The following is a 22,072-nucleotide window of genomic DNA, read 5'->3' as shown; positions in this document are numbered from 1 at the left end:
AATAAGTTATCTCTATTCTATCGATCGCTATAATTGACGTTGTACCAAATATGTATTTTTTTTAATGTTAACCTATATTTAAAAATAACGAAATAATTTTCACTGCACAAAGAGGTGTGTTTCTTTTTTTGGGAGGGGGTAAATTTCTTTTATTTAACTTTTATTAAACCGCGTTTGCTTGCATAATGCTTTGGAATATATTCCAAAGCATTATTAGCTGTTACGCTGACAATCTATTGACCTAATAGGCAGATGCTAATGACAAACCTGGGTGCCTTTGTTAAACACGTCTGCCATGGTAAATTCTCTCTCTATCAAACACCTAGATGCAATGGTTGCTATTGACCGTGTCTAAGGGGTTAAAAGTCTGGGATTAGAGGTTTCTGTGCCCGTGCAATGCCATGAGGTATATGTACGGCATGTAAAGCAAGGCATTCCATGACGTACAAGTCACGGTGCGCCAAGGAGTTAATTCTACCTTCAGTAACTGACATAATTAAACCATTTATAGGGGTTTTCCGACAAATTCAGACAAGTTTTAACTTGACTGGAAATAAACCAAATATTTGCCGTCCCCACACTGCTGGTACGCGTCTGTCCTTGGTCCTTCTGTTTACCTTTCTTACGCGATGATGTGCTGTCTTAGGGTATGTTCACACTGAGTTTTTTGCAGGCAAATTCTGTTTGGAATTTTGGGACAGATTTTGACATGCATGCACACAGTTTGCCGCATTTTTCGCTACGTTTTTCGCCCTCTGCTATAGAGCGGCGATGGGCAAAAACCCCGAAAAATACGCTTTCTCTGCCTCCCATTGATGTCAATGGGAGGTGAGAGAAGTAAACGCCCGAAGATAGGGCGTGTTGCTTTTTCCCGCGAGATGGTTTTTCCGCTCGTGGGAAAAAATGCCTCTGCCTCCCATTGAAATCAATGGGCGGCATTTTCGGCCATTTTTTGCTGCTTTTTTGGCGCGTTTTTGGCGAACTTTCCGACCTGGTTTCCGGATCAAAAAAGTGTAAAACAAACTCAGTGTGAACTAACCTTTAATAAGATGACACATGATCATGGCAGCCAATTGACACCTGCTGCTATAATATCACGTGGCAGTGATTGGCTGCTGCAATCACGTGATTAACATCCCATTAACATCACGTCTTCACGTAAGGAAGGGAAGAAGAAATGACTGGGAACAAGAGTGTACTGGTGGTCCGGGAATGGCACAGAATTACTTTTGGTTCTTTCAATATGAGGCAAATTTTCTTTAATTCTCATTGTAAAATGTATTGTTGAGTGTGAATTTATTCTCTAGAGACTGTAACTCCATCACATAACTTGTCATAGTTTTGAATGAATCAAAATCTGTAATTTTGTTAAACAATTTAATGCCGGGTTGACTTTTCACAGCTATGTTATGGTTTTCACTCATATTTTTAACATAATAATTAAAGTAGGATCCATTGGTAGCAGTTCAGGATGCAATATCCAAAAAGTTGTTACAACAAAGGAAGCGCCATTTAGAGCCAAAACAAAGCACTTTGGTGCCCAAAACAAACCCCTTTTATTCATACACCCTTTACTCCAGGTAAGCTTTTGCACAGTTAATTTTTTTCGCTTCCGTTCTTTTGTGTAGCAGGGTCGCAGTTCTCTAGAAACTAAGGTGAAATACGGTAATTATAAACACAATGCAGTAGTAGGAGCTCTTGTGCGAGTCCATGGTTCTACCAACAAGATATTCAAAATTGCTCCCCCTACTCTGACCTGCTTATGTTGCATCCAAGGGCTAATTCACACGAATGCTAACCTCGTCCGCGTGACGGCCGTTAAAACAACGGCCGTCACACGGACCCATGTATTTCAATGGGGCCGTTCACACGACCGTTGTGTCAACAATTGTCAATGTGAATGATGTCAATTATGTCAATGTAAATTTTGAATTAATACCCGCAGTAATGATAGGACACAGGATTAATGCATACAGTGAAGTCATACAACAGGGAAACTGAAGACCGGCATGACTCAATACAAAGGTAATGAACATAGTACAGGCATATTGCGTACACTGTTGTCTCTATAATGACAAACATGTAATACATAACATGTCCTAGCACAAATAAAATTCACACAGTGATGTCACAAGGCAGATAATGATATCACTTCACAGGAATAATGCACACAATGATATCATAGTTAAGGGATAACAGACACACTGATGTCACAGTACAGGGATAACGTAAAAAAAAGAATACCAGGTCACACTACAGGCACAGATGTCAGAGTGATGTCACATTAAGTAGATTAGGTACACAGTTATGATGTCTAGCACTAAAAATGCAGCCAGTGATGTCACAGCACAGTTATAATTTACTCAGTGATGTCACAGCACAGTATAATAGAAACAGTGATATCACAAGAAAGTATAATAGGTACATAGTGATTTCAGATCTCAGGTGGAAGAAAGAGGTTTAATGGAGGGTGAAGTCAACCCTCAACTCTGTGAGGGAAAGTTTTCTTTTATATTTTTCCCTCCCTTTATTATTTCTTGATAGTTTCTCATAGAAAAACAATACATGTATGCAGCGCTGTATATGAAGATTTAATTATAGTGCTTCCTTCTAATTAAGACATGAATCTCGGTAATGTTGGGAATGGCTTGCTGTGGTCACTAACGCGTTTGCTGTAGTAACTTGCAAGAAGCTGAATCACTTTAAGAATATACAGTAACTCCTTTCACATTACATGCTGGCACATTTTAAGTACTTGCAGAATGTCTAATGGGTTTTCCCAGGTGACTGATATAATTTTAAGAGAAGCCTTAACCTTTAACATGAATCCTTTTCAGTTCTCATTATATATCAAATATATTTAACAAACTTCACGCCATAGTTTTAGTTAAAAAAAGAGTTTACAATTCCATTATACAGTTGTATTGTACAACAAGAGGTATGTAAAGCATTTTATATATAGATAGAAGCAAGAAGCTCTGAGGTATTGATGATTAATGGGCTGGATTAATACGTGGATAGGTTAAAAACAGCACTTCTATTTTATTATATGACTATGCAACTTTACAAATAGCTTTTGTTTATGTATAAAGCGAATTCAGCCATACTCACCTTTATCTAATCATTTTCTTAGTCCCCCTTATTGTCTTACGTCGGTCAGTGTTCCACATGAGAACACTGACGTCAGAAATAGTGTTCCATATGACTCTACAGTTGTAAAGGGAATGATTCCCATACATTATATTAGAAAATTGCCAGTAAAGGTACTTTTACACCGGCCAAGTATGGCCGATGCAACGAGCGCAGTTCAACGAGACCGCACCTTTCACAATGAGCTAGGGAGATGTGCTGCCGACAACCATAATATTTTACACATTTAAAATGATACCATCAGCTGATGAACGTTCATCTGCTCATTGCTTCCCTGTTTACACAGGGCAATGCTCGTTTGCCCGATAATTGGCCAGTGTAAAAAGGCCTTTAATTAATTTTTATAGGAATATGACAATCTATTACGTGAGTGTGAACCTCATATTTGATCTATCGTGCTGCCAATGACGATGATTTTAACAGCGGCACAATTAATAATGATAAATGCTGATCTTGATATGCATTTACTTTGCCCAATTATTATTATGGTCGCTGTGAAACTAGCTATTTGTAAAAATAATTGGCCAGTGTAAACTGTCCGTTAGTGATTGATAGTAACAAATGAGTTTATGTAAAAACAGTTAGTTACAAGGACATAGCGTCTACCACTTCCCAGTAGCTTGAAGGTTCAAAGTCTACTCCGTTCTATAAACTTAAAGGGGTTGTCCAGGATTAGAAACCATATTTATTTATTTTTTTCCAGAAACAGCGCCACACTTGTTCACTCTGGATGAGCTGCAATACCAGACACAGACAAGCCAAGTGTTTTTTTTTTTTGTTTTTTTTTAAAAAGCAGCTCGTTTTATGTAATCCCAGACAAACCCCTTATCCACAGGATATGTCATAAATGTCAGATTGATGCGGGTCCCACCTCTGGGAACCACAACTATCTCTAGAACAACTTCCCCTAAACCCCGTTCTAGCTTTATGTGCTCTTGCTGCCTCCTGGCCAGTTACTGATTACATGGTCGGGAGTTATGGAAACAGCGTAACTCGCTGAGCTACGCTGTTTCCGTAACTCCCATAGAACTGAATAGTAGTTACTGAAACAGCATAGCTCGCATGCTACGCTGCTTCTCTAACTGCCATTCACTACTATGGGAGTTATGGAAACAGCGTAGCTCAGCGAGCTACGCTGTTTCCATTATTAATGGTCGGAAATCACACCTTTCAGCTACAACACATAGCAGTAGAACGGGGTTTAGGGGGCCCCGTTCTAGAGATAGATGCGGGTCTCACCCCTTGGACCCGCACCTATCTGACATATATTACATATACTGTGGATATATCATAAATGTCCCTCATGGGAAAACTCCTTTAATGCTCACCATTTTGAAAATAGGCACTTAACTAGTTGCCGACACAGGACTAGAATACTCGTCCTTAGCGGCTTGCGCGTACTTCGCGCATTAGGACGTCCTGTCTGACAGCCGTGTCCGCGCACAATCAGGAGTGGGGCAATGGCTGTAATACACAGCTGCAGCCTTGCTCTAACGGCGGAGAGAAGAGAAACCTCTTCGCTCTGCCGTTAACCCCTTGAATGCCGCGATAAAAGCTGATCGCAGCATTCACAGTAAATAAGAGGAGCAGGGACTGCCCTTTGATCGCGTCACAGAAAATTCCTGTGACGCGATCAAAGCCCATAACTTGCATGCCAGACAGCCAGTCCATAGAAGGACCCTAGGGCTGTCTGACCATATTTCCTATTGTTAGGGCATACTAAGATATGCCCTAACAACTGCCTGTGTATAATCAGTACACAGGCTAATGTACTGGCATATAGATATATGGCAGTACATTACAGTTAAAAAACTAAAAATCAAAATGAAAATTCCCTCCATGGGATTAAAAAAAAAAGTTGAAATTGTAAAAAAAATACACAGAAATACACATTTTTTACAATAAATAAACTGTTTAAAATATAAGTCCCAAAACATGAAATAACATATACATATTTGGTATTGCCACAACCGTAACAGACTGTACAACAAATGTATAACATTATTTATGATGATCGGTGTATGGTGTAAAAAAATAAAAAATAAAACTGCAGCGGAACTTTTTTTTTCTGCATTTTTGCTAAAATAAAAATTTATATAGAGTAAACGATAATGTATTTGTACCAAAAAATGGTACTCACATAAAGTACAACTCGTCCCGCAAAACACAAAGTCTCATACAACTACGTCGTACAAAAAATAAAAAAGTTAAGAGCGTCGGGATGCAAAGAGGGAAATATAAAAGAATTGTTCTGTCCTCAAGGCCAAAATTGTCCGTGTCCTAAAGGGGTTAAAGAAGATACGAGAAATGTATTGGTGCTATATAGGGAATATCAAAGTGAATGTATAAAATACTCAGCATTGTTCCAAAAACCATGTCGAATTCGAGTTACATAGTTGTCACTTTAAATGCTTATAGAAGATATTAGATGTTCTTCTAATCATCTACTCTTGTAGATTTTTATATGGTTGATGGTTTGATGTTGGTTTTCGGATAATTATTGAAGACAGAAAACTATACTTTCATGTAAACATCTGCTTTTTCTGACGGGACTCATAATAATTCCATCAACACACCCCTAGAGCAGTGAAGAGCTAAAGATGTTATCTTCTAAAGCTTCTAGATTGTTTTGTGAAGATTGTCTGATACTGTGAAAAAACCACTATGGTTCCTTTGTTGTGAACTTAGGCTGCCCCTAATGTATCTATCTGCATATGTCTTTCACTGGTCTTCAGATTGTAATCTGCAAAAAGTTAAGGATCCCATCGCTGATGAGAAAACACTCTGCCTTTATTTTACGAAAATGCTAAGTGTAGTGTATCAAAACACCATGAATATGGGTATGGGTGCATCTCAGTATGTTTAGACATTCAACAACAACATTGCTCATCTAATATTTGACTTTTTTTTTTAAAGTGAAAATATATTTTAGATAAAAATCAAGACAATTACCAACTTAAATTAGACCAAGTTAAAAAATTGTATCAAATAAATGTATTAAATAGGGAGACCATCCAATCTGTACAATTTTCATGTGACTGCTAGACTATAATCTACGTATCGGCAGATTTTGGTATATTCTGACATTTTCTTTTAATTTCGTAGCAAATGAATAGTACCTTTTGTACTGATTTGTGCTTCTGATGAAAATATGGAACTTTAGTGATATACAGTAGTTGACCACATTGTGTGTAATGAAGCCATACAAAATATTGGTAATAATATATTCATTTTAAATAGATTTAACAATGTTCAAATTATGTAATATGACAAAAAAGCTACTTTGTTGAATGAAATGAGCATGTAAACATATTCAACAATGCCCATATAATGGCACCATTGAAACTCTACTCTAGGGGAGGAAATAGTTAGGACTAATAAAGAGTGTTTATATGAGATAAATCCAAATAGAGCTATACTTGGACCTAGTCCATTGAGCTGACAAGACCTGTGTAAATAAACAATAGTAGAAACCAGCCCTCTTTGCACTTACTGCCCCAAGATCAGTCATAATTTAACAGAATTTATATTAGAGAATATTTAGTGTTGTTATTTTAGCAATAGCTTTATAACATGGAGAAACCTTTTAAAAATTAATATAAATATATATATATATATATATATGTATATATATATATATATATATATATATATATATACACACACACACACACACAGTACTGTGCAATAGTTTTAGGCAGTTGTATAAAAATTCTGCAAAGTAAGAATGCTTTCAAAAATAGAACTGTTAATAGTTTTTCTTATCAATTAACAAAGTACAAAGTGAATGAACAGACGAGGAATCTAAATCAAATCAATATTTGTTGTTACTAAATTTTCCCTTCAAAACAGCATCAATTCTTCTAGATACAGTTGCACAAAGTCATGGGTATTGTAGGATTATAGTCAGGTGTATAATTAACCAATTATACCAAACAGGTGATAATGATCATCATTTTTATATGTAGGTTGAAACACAGTCAGTAACTGTAACAGAATCAGCAGTGTAGGAGGCTTAAAACTTGATGAAGAATAGCCAAACTCTGCTACAAAAGTGAGGTTGTGGAAGACTATTTCATGTCACAGGTTCACCATGGCAAGACTAAGCATGGCAACAAGACATAAGGTAGTCATACTGCATCAGCAAGGTCTCTCCCAGAAGCAGACTGTGGTTTCAAGATGTGCTGTTCAAGATCTATTGAAGACGCAGTGATCAGCCAAGGAAACTTCGTGCACCAGATCAAAGACACATCATGCTTGCTTCCCTTCAAAATCTAAATATGTCCAGCAGTGCCATCAGCTCAGAACTGTCAGAATCCAGTGGGACCCAGGTACACTCATCTTCTGTTCAGAGAAGTCTGGCCAGAAGTGGTCTTCGTGGAAAAATTGCGGCTAAAAAGCCATACCTTTGACGTGGAAATAAGGTCAAGCGACTCAACTGTGCACGAAAACATAGGAACTGGGGTACATAAAAATGGCAGCAGGTGCTCTGGACTAATAAGTAAAAATTTTAAATATTTGGCTGTAACAGAATGGAGTTTATTCGCCAAAGGGCTGGAGAGCATTGCAATAATGAGTGTCTGCAGGCAACAGTGAAGCATGGTGGATGCTCCTTGCAAGTTTTGAGCTGCATTTTAGCAAATGAGTTGGGGATTTGGTCAGCATTAATGGTGTCCTCAATGCTGAGAAATACAGGCAAATACTTATCCATCATGCAACACCGTCAGGGAGGCATCTGATTGGCTCTCAATTTATTCTGCAGCAGGACAACGACCCCAAACATACAACCAATGTCATTAAGAACTATCTTCAGTGTAAAGAACAAGGAGCCCTGGAAGTGATGATATGGCACCCACATAGCTTTGATCTCAACATCATCGAGTCTGTCTTGGATTACTTGAAGAGACAGAAGGATTTGAGGAAGCCTACATTCACAGAAAATCTGTGGTTAGTTCTCCAAGATGTTTGGAACAACCTCCCTGCCGAGTTCCTTCAAAAACTGTGCCTTCAGAACAGAATCAATTCTTCTAGGTAAAGGGTGGTCACATTAAATATTGATTTGATTTAAATTTCTCTTTTGTTCATTCACTTTGCATTTTGTTGATTGATAATAAAAAACTATTAAGACTTCTATTTTGAAAGTATTCTTACTTTGCAGAATTTTCCCCAACTGCCTAATACTTTTGATCAGTACTGTATGCTGAAATTCTGCATGCTCTGTGGAGATGTACAGAACACATTAACTATAAAATGTGTTTCAGAAAGAGTCAAGACATATGAAAAAAACCAGCATTAATAGAGGGTGTTGCCTTTAATGTCAGTAAGACATAAATAAATTGGATGTAACTCCAGGGTTCCTTTGAATAAAATCGAATAGTAGATGCCCCTTAACTGGCCTTAAAGGGGTATACCCAGAATCGACAATTATCACCTATCCACAGAATGATAATTGTCTGATAGCTGGGGGCCCCACCGCTGGCCCCCCTACCAATAAAGAGAACAGGGATCCCGAACCCTCAGATCCTCCTCACTGCAACCCATGCCGTGAGGAAGAGCTTGAATGTAGTAGCGGTTGAGCATTCACCCGCCGCACTGTTGAATTTGTAAGGTACTTACCGAAACAGCCGAGTCATTTTCATAGATTCTGAATAAAGCGTCAGCGTGCATGCACGACTGTCACTCCAATCAATGTTCTTCTCACTGCAGTTGAGCAGTGAGGAGGATTGCTGAGGTTTCTTGCGATCATTGAGGGTGCAAGTGGAGGGGGCCTCCAGCGATCAGACAATTATCACCTTTCCTGTGGATAGGTGATAATTGTAAATTCTAGGAATGACCCTTGAAGTGTTTACCAAACCAAGAGGTTCTCCAGGATATAACTTTTTTATTTAGGCCTCTTATGCGGGTTTTTTCAACAATATTTGTAACGGAAAATATACTCTCCCTCCGGCACACAATTAACTGAGTGGCACTGCATGTAAACATTACAGCAAGTCACCCAAGTTCGTATATGCCACACCACTTTCTCCAAAAGAGAAAGTATTTACATTATTCCCGCCACGTTTTCTGCTTTATACTACCTGATGGGTTATTGATATATTTTTTGCATATTTAATAAAATTAATAGAATTAAAAGTGAATACATAGATGGGGGATAGACTGGAATGTTGTAATAGGAATAGAGTCTATGTGTATCCTTCATGGAACCTGGCCAGGTGATGTTTTTAATTAATCAATTATGTGTATATTGTTTTGAAAAGTATTTCTACCAATTTTTTCTATAAATTAATATTTAATAATGGAAATATAAATAAATATAAATATATATATATAATAATAAGTTAATATAATTATCTATCATGCCAAAGTGTGCCGGTCATGTTTCTGGGTTCTTTTTCTTTTTATTTTATTCACTCCTTCCTGAAACGGCACTGTGCAGTATATTTATTGCATTTTTTTGGGATCTCTATTAGATACGGTGTAAACCATTTTTTTAGTCTAACCCCTGTAATAAGCCAATATTTTTTTTCCCACCATCTTAATAATACGTAGCTCTTCCAATCTTGCAATTTAAGCCATGTAATATGTGTCTCATGTGTCTAGACGTTTTAATGGTATGCTTACGGATCTCCTGAATGTATAGTTGCTCATGACTATGCATATATTTGACAATATTTGATCATCTTTATTATATATTCTGCCATTTCTTGTTTTTATTTATCTGTCGGAAAAATTATTCGTATTAAAGAAGGTATAGAAAACAAATGATCAGTTCTTTCCACTGATTTACATCAGTCTGTCAGTAGCTGACATACCATATGTGAAACCTGTGCCGGTGAGGGGGCCCTCTGTAATCTTAAACGCTGCTAGCAGCACCCTTCTGGCTATTATATTGCTGGTAAGGGACTGAGCTGATGAACTTTATAGGTCACAATTACTGATAGAGAGATATTAGGGAAATACTCTTTGATAAATGGGAATCTCTATGATTGGGGAGCAACGGACTCATAATCTGTTCTTGCACGGGACCCTCTTCTGCCTATGTCCGCTCCTGGTCTATATAACCCTGCTTCAATTCTAGGATTTATAATGCTGGTAATTGTATGAAATATTGTTAAAGAGCCCTGGTCTTTAGCATATGAGTGGTTCTTTCCTAGCAATACTTCAGACAGCCAAGTCTATATTTTACCCTGGACACTTCATTATGATTAACTGAGCTGAGAGCAACGGGCCATGGTCCGGGGCACCACAATATTTATCACTATAGGCAGGAGCCTGAAATTTCTACCTGTCATCACTGACATGTTAATTGAAAGAAAGGCTTATCTAGTCTGTGACTTCATGAATGCTGTTTATACAAGTATACAGGTAAATGTAATCTGTCTGCAGAGGCTCGACTTTCTAGGAACTAGATTAGTGACAGAACAATGCATCGATACATATACCATAGTTTGTTTGAGACTTTTTTTTTCTTTTCTTTTTGTAATAAAATACTTTCCCTTAGGGAATCTGTAGTAAAAATAAGAATTATTGTGTTTTAAATCTGAATCTCCTGCAAGCAAGTCTGTGCGTGATTGTGCTTTGTTTTCATTTTCAAAATGAATTGCACTTTTGACAACATGGATATGAAGTCAAATATAATAATAATAGCAACATATTCAGACAGATAGCATTACTAACCCAGCAAAGGGTTCTGCTTTGGGTGCTTACTTACCAACTTTGACAACTCAGACTACTGTCTTGAGACTCTCATACTGCTTGGTCTTTCAGCCAATAAATGTGTGCCACTCATTACAGCAATGATAATGGGATCCTAGTTCTAATTATACTGGAAAATTTTTAATTAAAGTGACTGTCCAGTAGTGAGCATAAACATTATATGTACATCAGTACTTATAGATGATGCTTACCTGCTATTTATTTTTATCAGTGCTTTGTGCTTGGCAGCTACTTAGCTGAGCTACTTCAGGGCAGAGCAGTGATCTGTGACTACAGTTTAGCTACAGTGCATACAGGGAGTCTGAGATAGTCTGTGACACACCCCCTATCTCATTGGTTTAGGATGCTGCTCTCTCCCTCCCCACTGCAACTCTGCCTCTTTAGATTGGCTACTGCGTATCAACACCAATCGTTTACATGATCACCAGGAAGTCGGTATATGTAAAGCTTACTTCTATTACTAATGTTATAGCGAGGGCAGAATGATTATAAAGTACTTGTTTATAAAGCATCTGTGAGAAAAAGATGAACATCAGGTAATTCCCACAGGTAAATGAGCCTTAGTAAGGGAGAGCCTGAAGGGTCGCTATAAGAACATCAGGAGGGTAGCTCACTTATCTTGAATAAATTAAATTCCCAGAAGCATATACATTTTTATCTAAATGTAGTTGAACTTTGATGTTTAATGCATACTTTGCTTTACATTAGTTTATTATAATTGATCCTATTAGAATTTATCATAACACGTTTAAAGGGGTTTTCCAGCCAATAACAATTGATGGCCCAGCTGATGGGTCGGGGTCCGACTGCCGGAACCTCCGTCGATCAGCTGTTTTGAAGGGGGTGCAGCGCTGGTACGAACGTTGCTTTCCCTTCATTTCTTCTTGCTCACTGTGAATCTTTGACACGCATTTAGCGGTGACTTATAGGTATTGCAGCCTTTTCTCCTATTGAAGTGAATGGGAGAAGAAGACTTCAATACTTGTGAATCGCCGCTAAATGTGTATCGAATATTCAGAGTGAGCAAGAAGAAATGAAAGGGAAGCAGCGCTCGTACGAAACAGCTTCAAAACAGCTGATCGACCCATCAGCTGTTGATCCTAAGGATAGGCCATCAATTTTTATTTGATGGAAAACCCCTTAAATTGCAAAACCGTGATGTAGCTTTAACATTTACTATAGCAAAATGTACTTCATATACAGACTCAAATGTAACTTATACTGTGAGTGATAACAATGGGGTTCATGTATATTTTTAAGGCCCACTGGCTACATACCAACTCCTACTTTGTGCCTACGGTCAGTCGGGCCAATATGAAATGTCTGACTGTTCAATTACATTGAACTTCACACTTTGAAAGCAGATGATCTGCAGGCTAATCAACGGACAAGTTGCCGTGCTTCACTGCAGCATTGCCCGATGCTGCTGGTGGGGGAGGGGCATCAGTAAAGTTACTATTTGACGTACAGATATTGTCTCCATTTTGCACTGTTCGAAGAGATTTGTTTTATTATTTATGAATGCACTTCACCTTTTATGAGAAACAAGTTACAAATATGGGGCAGCACGGTCACTGAATGGATGGCACTTTTGCCTCCCAGCACTGGGTCCTGGGTTCAAATCTGATCAAGGACAACATCTTTATGGAAATTCAATTTTTTTTTTCCTCATTTCAAAAACATTCTCATTGGTTAATTGGCTTCCTATGAAATTGGAGTGTGTGTGTGTGTGTGTGTGTGTGTGTGTGTGTGTGTGTGTCTCTAATAAGGAAATTTGATTGTGAGCCCCGTTGGGAACAGGGACTGATTTGACTAATGATAAACTCTCCACAGCACTGCAGAATATTTGGGCGCAACAGAAAATAAATGATAAATAAATCCACCTTACATAATGAAATCATTTATATTACCTTTCCTTATAGGACAATTTATTTACCAGGGGAAAGAACTCAGGCTACATGCACACGTTGCATATTTTGCTGTGGAAGATACGCACCAATAATGCAGCAATATGTAGGACATTTGCAGGTAAAAACCGCACTTAATCGTGTGTTTTTCGGTGCAGTTTTTACGTTCTGTTGCATTTTTCGGCGCGTTTTCATGTCGCGGATTTTGGTGCGATTTTCTACAGCACTAGGCAGATACAATTCGCAAGCGGAAACGCAAGATAAATGGACATACTGCAGATTCTAAAAAAACGCACCACAGGTCAATTTCCGTCCCGAAAAATACTGCAGCGTGTACATGAGATTTCCTGGAATGTCATTGACTATGCTGGTACTGAAATACGCATCGTGTGCATTGAGCCTTACAATGATTAGAAGCAGTTAAATATTAAATAAAAGTGAGATTCGCCTTCACTGGTTCTGAATATTTAATGGCTGATAAATGTATTTCTAGCTGGCATCCAGTATACATTGAAATGTCATTATTGATTCATTTCTGGTATGTTAAATTAGATGCAGTCCCCATCCACAGGGGATTAATAACAGTTCCGACTAATAAAAAACTTGCAAAACTGCAGGAGTAAGAGTGTATCAATAAACAAGTGTAAGAGAGTACACGTGCATCTGGAACCATTTGTGCAGTCTAGACAATTTAAAGATAAAATTCTTATAGGAGCTGGCATGAGATGACTGTTGAGTACCAGATTCCTGAGGTGTAGGGGAGATTTTACTAAATTACTATGGGAAATCTGAATCGTAATGACAAAAGGATAAGTAAAGAAAAACTCAGAGGTAATTGTGCATAACAAATTTCCATGTGGTTTATGTTCCTTATGATTGATAGTTTAAGTTTAGTCAGATATTCCGGTTGGTTATGTAGGCAGCATGTCAGATTGGGGTTACTTTATGCCTAGTAGAGAAAATGATTCTGAGGGCCCACCGCCATGTATATAGAGCATTGCAAGCCAACTTTCAATTGCATTGTAAACTTTTTTACAAAACTCTGCTCTCGAAAATCCATTATTCGCTAATCCTGAGAGTTGTCTTTAGCCAGAGTCTTTGCAAGACTGTAGAGTACTCACTATAATTAGTAAACATGATTTATGCTCATTGACCTTAACAAAGGTGGTATTACATGACCCGACGTGGGCCGTGTAGACGAGCGCCGATCAATGAGATCATTACTCCGATCGCTCGTCCTCATACATTTCTGTCATGTGCTGCCAACGATAATATTTTCTGCATTTAAAATGATACAATCATCCGATGAACGAGCGTTTACACAGGGCAATTATCGGGAACGAGCATTCTGTGAACGCTCGTTTGCCTGATAATTGGCCGATGTAAAAGGGCCTTAAGTGACCCATAATGTGACCACCTCGCCCCCGTCCCCATGTCCTAGGTATGAATAGGGACAGCTGAAGCAGTTTTTCAGTGTGAGGACCCTGCCAAATAACTCACATTATCTCTATCTTATGAATTCTTAGGAGTGTGACTTTGGGAAGGAGATATTGGAATTAGCAGCCGTCAAAACTGAACTTTTAGGTATTGTTTGGCATTAGGTTCTAAAGAAAACACAAATCTTATACACTATTCCTCATTTTTTTAAAAATTAGATTTATATGATACTTTTGCAAATATAATTTTATATACACAAATTATACTATCTGTTTATATCCATTTAGGTTTGTGTAGTGCTTGGAGGGTTAATGTACCATGTAACGCTCTACTATGTGTGGGCAAAAGCAAGATCATATTGAAATAATTTGAACTTCCTCTAAAACCATTACATGCATTTATTTTATTATGCAGGCTGTACCCCCAGGCACCTAGTCTGCTCCTCATCTTATTCATCAATACATGAAGCTATTCTAAATATCCACAGATCATTATATTTCTTTGTACCATCACACATAATGGTTGTATTAAGAATAAAGTTCATGTAAATGGCATGTACAATGTAAAGATGGCTTTTTTTTATTTAGCGCTATAATTATTATTCTTTGTTCTGTAATATTCATACAAGTTAGCTATGTTTGGTCTGAAATTATTTTTATTGTATTCTGTATTCATCATATGGAAACTTTCAGTACGACCCATAAACTACAGCTGGACGCAGATGAGTTTGACGTGGGGACTTAGTTTTTCTAGCTGTTTATAGTATAATTCACTAGTTGCTATCTTTGACGCAAGTTCTTTTGGGGTTGGCTTGAAGTTTTCGGTAAATATTATATTTGAGATGGCGGTATAAATTGAGAAGATTGGGTTAGTAGGTTGTGTATCATAAGTTTCATGGGTACTTTGACAGTCATGAGTATAGTCAATTACATGTAGTCCTCCATGGACTATAATAGTTGCTGCCAAGATGTGCAAACGTTGCGTGATTTATCTTATAGAAGTCACAGAAACCAAAATGTAATCATGTTATATATTGTACTGCACGGCAATATAGAATTGCATGGGAACTTTATGTTATGGTATGCTAGGCACCCTGTCATCACATGATATTACATCAAATGAGGACCCTAAGGCTTGTATCTATTTTTTTCTCACTTCTCTCTTGTTAGGAGATTTCAGATGCTTACAGATACATTACAATGTAATCCATTATCAGATCAAAACATGATATTGTGCAATACTAATTGAACTGAACTTTACATGTTCAATCTATTTCATCTAGTATGTTAAGGACTTATATCCATTTTTGTACTTTACTAAAAGAAACTGCATTTGAAATTGATTTCCGAGTGCTAATGTTGGGGATCATAACAGCAGCAGGAGGGTATGCACTTTGTATGGAACCTCAATGACACACATGTTTTTTATATATATATATATATATATATATATATATATATATATATATATATATATATATATATATATATATATATATTCTAGCATTAAAGTGTCAATATGGGGAATCAAATATTACATTGCTTGCCTTTCAGCAGATAGAGGCTGTTTTACCACACACTGGGTCTGCAGTGCCATGGACAGAATGTAGGCTACTGTAAACAGAGGCCTGCATTCTGCTAACAGACTCACATGGTAATGGCAGGGATTTAATATCTCCATTATAGCCCTCTTCTGTAATCATAGATGGAGAAATTCCGTTAGCATATACAGTAGGAGAGTTGCTGGAAATGCAATTCCAAAAGATACAAGTGTAGGTTCAGAAATGATTGAGTTGAAATCGTTTGTTTTTTTTACGTTGGTAATTTCTTTAGTATTTGGCTGTTCTGTATGTCGTGACTAGCATTGTATATGTTCACTCTTCCATAATAAATGTATTTTTATCATATTTAAATTGTTAAACTGAAGAAAATACAATCGTGCCGAACAGGGAAAATGGATACAAATCAGATGTTGCAGAATTTTGGCTTGTGTTATTTGCAGTCTGGAAAATGTAACATGTACGTTATTGGTCACTGACTGACTTACAAGAACAGTTCTCTATTATTATAACCCACAGTCCTGTAATAATATGAGAGCAATGTATGGAGTGTGTATAGGGAGAGCTATAACACTAAACATAGGTCAAAATATCAGGTATCTCAAGAGGGAGTTTGACATGTGATACAATGCACAGCACTTGTATATATTGTCGGTGATACTTAGCCTGTTTTCTCTCTGTCTAGGCCTGTCCCGGGCTCTCTTTCTTCACTACTGCATCTCCACAACAGACAACGACAACCCATGCCTGCCTCTATGCCTGGCACGCTGCCCAACCCCACCATGCCTGGATCCTCTGCTGTGTTGATGCCTGTGAGTTATTAGTTTACCTTTCATGATTATAAATGATGTTGCTGTGGTGAGTTATAATGTCACGTAAAGCTTGTTTTATAAATTCTTATCTTTTTTTATTTTGCCTGTTTATTCTGACTGTTTGCTAGAAGTCAGGACAGTTTTTGTAATGAATCAAAGAGAGTCGACTATAATAATTGCTGCGGTATTGGTCTTATATTGTACTGTGTATAGTCTTAGATTGACCTATTTTGTTAAATAAATTGGACTGTTGGATATGTATGGAAATAACTGTGGATGGCTATTGTTATATTCTCTTCCAAACATATTTGACCAATGGTTGAGTCCGCTAGATTCTATCAGTTACATGTGGAAATTGTAACCTTCATTCTAGCTAACATCTTAATTCCTTTCCAGCAAAATATTATTCACACAAATTAATAAATCTGTAAGAACAAGTTCCTAAGTATATGGAAATTCAGCCTACATTGGGATTAAAAGTGTCACTTTTGACCAACCTTTTTTCAAGCACTAAACTTATTGAGAAATCCCACCTCCGAAAATGTTATTACAGCTACTGAGCTGTGCTTTTGATCCCCTTCCCAACTTTAGTTTCAGCTAACTGATAGAATCCCATTTAGTGAACTCCCAATTGTAAATTGGAATTTGTAAAGGGATTTTCCAGGAATATAAAAATAAGCCTAAATTATAAGACTCATCTCTCCTAATATGGATTGTGTCAAAAGTTGCTCTCTGATCACTGGTCCTTCATAATGCTGTACCGATGTAGCCATCTTTATCTTGACTTTTAACGCATTAAATAGACAGTCAAGAAACTTTATCTTGACTTTTTCAATGGCTTTTCAATGGCTTTTGTTGTGTAATTTTACGCCACAGTAAGTTATCAGAGTCAAGATAAACTTGGCTTCATCTGTAGGCAAGGTTGTTTACTTTTATCCATTGATGTATGTATGATACTATATGTATGATATTATCCCAGGTAGGTGTATCATCTGAAATGAGTGGTGAGTAGTTTGTAAAAACAGCTAATATCTCAGAGAAAGGCAGAGGGAGAGAGAGAGAGAGAGAGAGAGAGAGAGAGTGGGAGAGAGAGTGAGAGCGTGAAAGGGAGAGGCAGAGAGAGAGAGAGGGAGAGGGAGAGAGAGAGAGAGAGAGTCCTGCTCACACTCCAGTAGAAATAGAACATATGCATTTATCCCAGAAATTGAAAATATGAATTAGATGTTACAATGTAATAGTATAAAATATTTACAGTAGTAAAATGTTAGCATTTCTTTATATTTTATTATAATTGTTTAAAATACATAAGAAATCAGTACAAGAAAGGATTTGGTTATGTAGGAGAGAGGACATGACAGCAGTAAGTCCGTCCTCAAACCAGGAAGGGAATCAGGGCACTGATATACCCAGTTGTGGCATAAAAGCGTTTAAAGGGAATGTGTCGCTAGAAAACGCTATTAAACAATATTTAATTAAATATTTTTTTTTCACAAGTCAGGAAATATTATAAATTAGACTCTAATTTATAACATGTCCATGTGCTGGCCACTAGAGGGAACAGTTCCCAAAATTGCAGCATGGTCAATGTGGTAAAGCAACCTCATTGCTTTATGCTGCAAATTTTGGGTAGACACACTCTCCCTTTTGTCCTCACACAATCCCCCCTCCCTTATTCTGGCTAGTGCCAGGAGAAGGAGGGGTTTGAATCTTCAAACCTCCTACACTGTGTGCCGCCATTTTCTGAGCGACTGCACAGTGTAGGAGGATTAGATACAGTGCTCAGCAGCCAGCATAACACGAACATACACGAACATAATACACACATCACATACACAAACATAAATTACATCCTCCTGCCGCTGCTGCCGCCTCCGCTCCTATTCTTTGCGCCTTCGCTTCCTTGAACATATGGCTGGAAGCCGCGGCCGGAAGTCGTCATCTTACTGTCCGGCAGCGGCTTCCGGTCCACATGAAAATGGTGCCGGATTTCGCTCTGCGAATGAGCTTCGTTTTGGTCTGTGTGGGAGCGGCGCATGCGCCGTTCCCACACAGACGGCGTACGCTGCAGAGAATGGAACGGCTCCCGTTCGCATTTTCTATGGGGTTGTATGTGCCGTATTCCATCTCTGTATGTGTCGTTAATCTACACATACAGAGATGAAAACAAATGGCAGCCCCCATAGAGAAGTAAAAGTAAGTACAAAGTAAAAAGTAGAACACAAGAACACAAATAAATAAAATTTATTTTAATATCATATTAGAAGCAATATGATCAAAAAATAAAAATTTAATGACACCTTCCCTTTAAGTCTAAAAAACAAACAAACTTTAATTTACCATCATATGCCATTAGTTACCGTTTTCTGAAAAAGACGTGCAAAGACATCCGCTTTCACTCAGAATTCCCAGAATTCTAAACTGGGCAACCCCTTTATTTCTACCACTGCTGCTACACCTTGCCATCTATTCAATATTCTATTGATCGTCTATTAAAAGTGAGAGCTAGTCATAGGGCAATAAAATGTGAGAGGGATACAGTGCTTTTTGTGTGAATGCTCAATCATTTTTCTTCCAAAGCTCTGAGTGTGTATAACTAATGTGCAAATGAAAAAGTTGTTTTATTAGCCTTTGTCTAATATTGCCTAATAAGTATAAGGATGGGTTCACACTGTGCGTTTTGCATTTTTAACATGCATTTTTTTGTTTTGGTTGATGAACTCCTATTGAGAAACATTGGAGTCTATCTACCAAAACAAAAAAACGCATATTGAAAACACAACAAAAACGCACAGTGTAAACCTAGTCTTAACTGGACCCCATTAGAGTCACGAACATGGCAGACTTGGCAGATCTTATATTGTAACTCATCCAATGAAATCTACAATATATATTATTTTCTGCAACTAAAAATGTCTAGCAATATATTTGGTACACCATAAGTAATATCTTGTGTTGAATGAGGATGAGGATGTCGGTGTGTGGAATGTTAAAATACTTTGATAATAATGGAAAGAGTGCCATTAAGGACATGTAGAGTAAGTATCATTAGGTTCCCTCCAGGGTATGTGGCCACTAGTGCTGTCTAGTGGTCCATTGTTCCCTTCATCTTCCTGAGCACTCACTCACTTTGTACACATCTGTGGAAGGAAAGAATTCAAAACACAGGTTTTCTTGTCTAAACCTGTGTGATTTCTACATACCCGTCAAGGTTCAGGTTTGGGACACGAGATAATGTAATACCTGTATTAGTAGACACAGTCTAAAAGTAAGTACAGTATATGTTAATAAAGGGTTATCAAACATAAGCCATGATCCTCTGTGGGGGTAACAAACAAGTATTAACAGCAACAAAGTTATAATAGTTATTTAATCATGTAGCATCGGTTCTTAGCCATTATTTTAGACTGACACTTGTAAATGGCTGCGTTGTTTGTTGCCTTTATGAATGATGGTGTTTATAAAGACATTATCTCGCTTATGACCAGGGATAGGTCATAGTTCAATAATTAGGAACATTTAGCGTTTTCATAAGTATCTGTAATTTATAAAATGTTAACATACTCGGCACCCGTATATCAAAAATTTATTTGTTTACATGCCTCTTTGTAATGCATCATTACTATGTCAATGTCAGCCAGTTGAACTTTTTCGTTTTCTTTTGCTGTGGAAAAAGTTGGACTACCCACAGGGAATATAAATAAACACTGGGATTGGGAGCATATACCCATTTGATTTAAAGTGCCCTGATTAAAATCACACCCAAGCCCACAGGGCTAAGCATTGTACCACCTTCCTAACTACTTACCTCGCTCTTGTTCTGAGTTTCAGCCTGCATTAGAGTCCCGTGTTGCATTCATAATTCTGCTTTTTGTTACTGGAAACAGTTTTCATGCTTAACTGAACTCATTGTGCATTAGGAGAGTAACATTTTCCTACTACAGTGTCTGGTGTTAAGATGATGCTTATCAGAATGCAAGCATTGTACAGATAATGAGCCAGCAGGGAATGAAGAAGAATTGTGAATGCAGCTCTGGACTAAAATACAGACAGTAACTTAGGATAGTTATGAGATGAGTTCTTGTGTTTTTAACCTGGATATTAAATATCATATACTAAATATGCTACATTGAGGACATTCCTATCAGTAGCTGATAATAGAGACAGAGATTAAGGGCGTACATTAAGGGCATACATATAATATAGACAGACCCTGCGGCTGCTATCGGGCACTTGTAGGGTGGTTTGGTCCCACCCCTTTGCTGCTAGCTTCCTTAAGAAGAACTGCAGTGTTAGCAAGCAAGTGGGTAAGGAACTGGCCCAAAGAAGGGGAGAGGGAATCAAACACCAGGCCCTTCTGTCCTGGGTGGCAACACCTGACACCATATATTTGCTATGGTGCTCTGTTCTATATACACAACTGCTGCAGATGGATTGGTGGAAATCCTGTTGATCCATGATACTTTAACTTAAATATGCCTATTTCATTGGGTCGGCGATCCTTGCAACAATCGTTGCATCCTTCAGGTGCAGACCAGGCCATGTATAGTGTAGGTATCCACAGGACTAGGTGGACAGGAAGGACCAGCTCAGAAGTGATTGTGACCGTGGAGAGGTGACCATTGTAATAGAATGTACTTAAAGAGTGATTGCCTATCAAAGTCATGTTAGTGGCAGAACCTGTCCATTCCAATGGTGATAGACCCTCTTGGCGCCTAGATACGCTTAACTTTATATTGAGTTTCTTATATTATTCTTCTTCCTTTCCCTACTGTTCCTGATTAAATCTTCAGAATGTTCTTTTTATTCTTGACTAAGATATATATATATATACATATATATATATATATATATATATATATATATATATATATGTATGTTCTTGTTTTAATATCTGAGACATTTTGATAAGGAAAACCAATTTTCAAAGTTTTTTCATATAGCAGCTGTCTTTGTTCTTCTTTTAACACACACACACACACACACACACACACACACATATTGTATCAGGCTTTCATTTTGTTGATTAACATAGAACAGTCCGTTGTCTGGTCAATTTTAAGTAATAGCAAAGGGGCCTTTGTGGTATAGAAATAATTTTTGGAATGCTTACTGGAAATGGGAAACATATCATGCCGTGTTGGAAGAGAACTAATTTTCCCTTTTCTTTAACATTTTCCTCCACCCTCCCTCTTTTTGCACTCCACCCTCCCTCTTTTTTTTTTTATACAAACCACAAAAGAGATCAGCACTAAGTTGACCTCTGTTGGGGCTATCAAATTCCACAGTGCAGATGTATCTCTCGGTAAAGCTAGCTGACACGCCTGATTCGCAAGGCATGACAGTTTATCAACTTGCAGATTACGTAGCCATGTACCATGACTGCAAAAAAAAAAAACTTCTATAAAACTAAAAACATCTTCAAGAAGTATAATATGATAGTAGTGCCCAGAGAAATAACTGGTGAAGACCTTTTCCATAACAGCTTAGAGAAC

The 22,072-nt window shown here is 37.6% G+C and overlaps 1 protein-coding gene across 1 annotated transcript in view; it reads left to right on the top strand.

The window, feature by feature from the left end:
- Positions 1–10,380: 10,380 nt before the first annotated feature.
- Positions 10,381–22,072, top strand: part of LOC142652597 (cyclic AMP-responsive element-binding protein 5-like) — a 91,881-nt gene continuing 80,189 nt past the window's right edge. The window contains exons 1-4 of the mRNA XM_075828251.1: positions 10,381–10,515; positions 14,300–14,357; positions 15,534–15,594; positions 16,454–16,580. Coding sequence (XP_075684366.1) covers positions 10,381–10,515; positions 14,300–14,357; positions 15,534–15,594; positions 16,454–16,580 — 381 coding nt within the window. The remainder of the gene's footprint in view (positions 10,516–14,299; positions 14,358–15,533; positions 15,595–16,453; positions 16,581–22,072) is intronic.

Source organism: Rhinoderma darwinii, chromosome 5, assembly GCF_050947455.1.
Source record: "Rhinoderma darwinii isolate aRhiDar2 chromosome 5, aRhiDar2.hap1, whole genome shotgun sequence".
In the NCBI taxonomy this organism is placed as follows: Eukaryota; Metazoa; Chordata; class Amphibia; order Anura; family Rhinodermatidae; genus Rhinoderma; species Rhinoderma darwinii.
The sequence above is the reverse complement of the archived record's forward strand: the minus strand, read 5'-3'. Positions and strand labels throughout refer to the sequence as shown.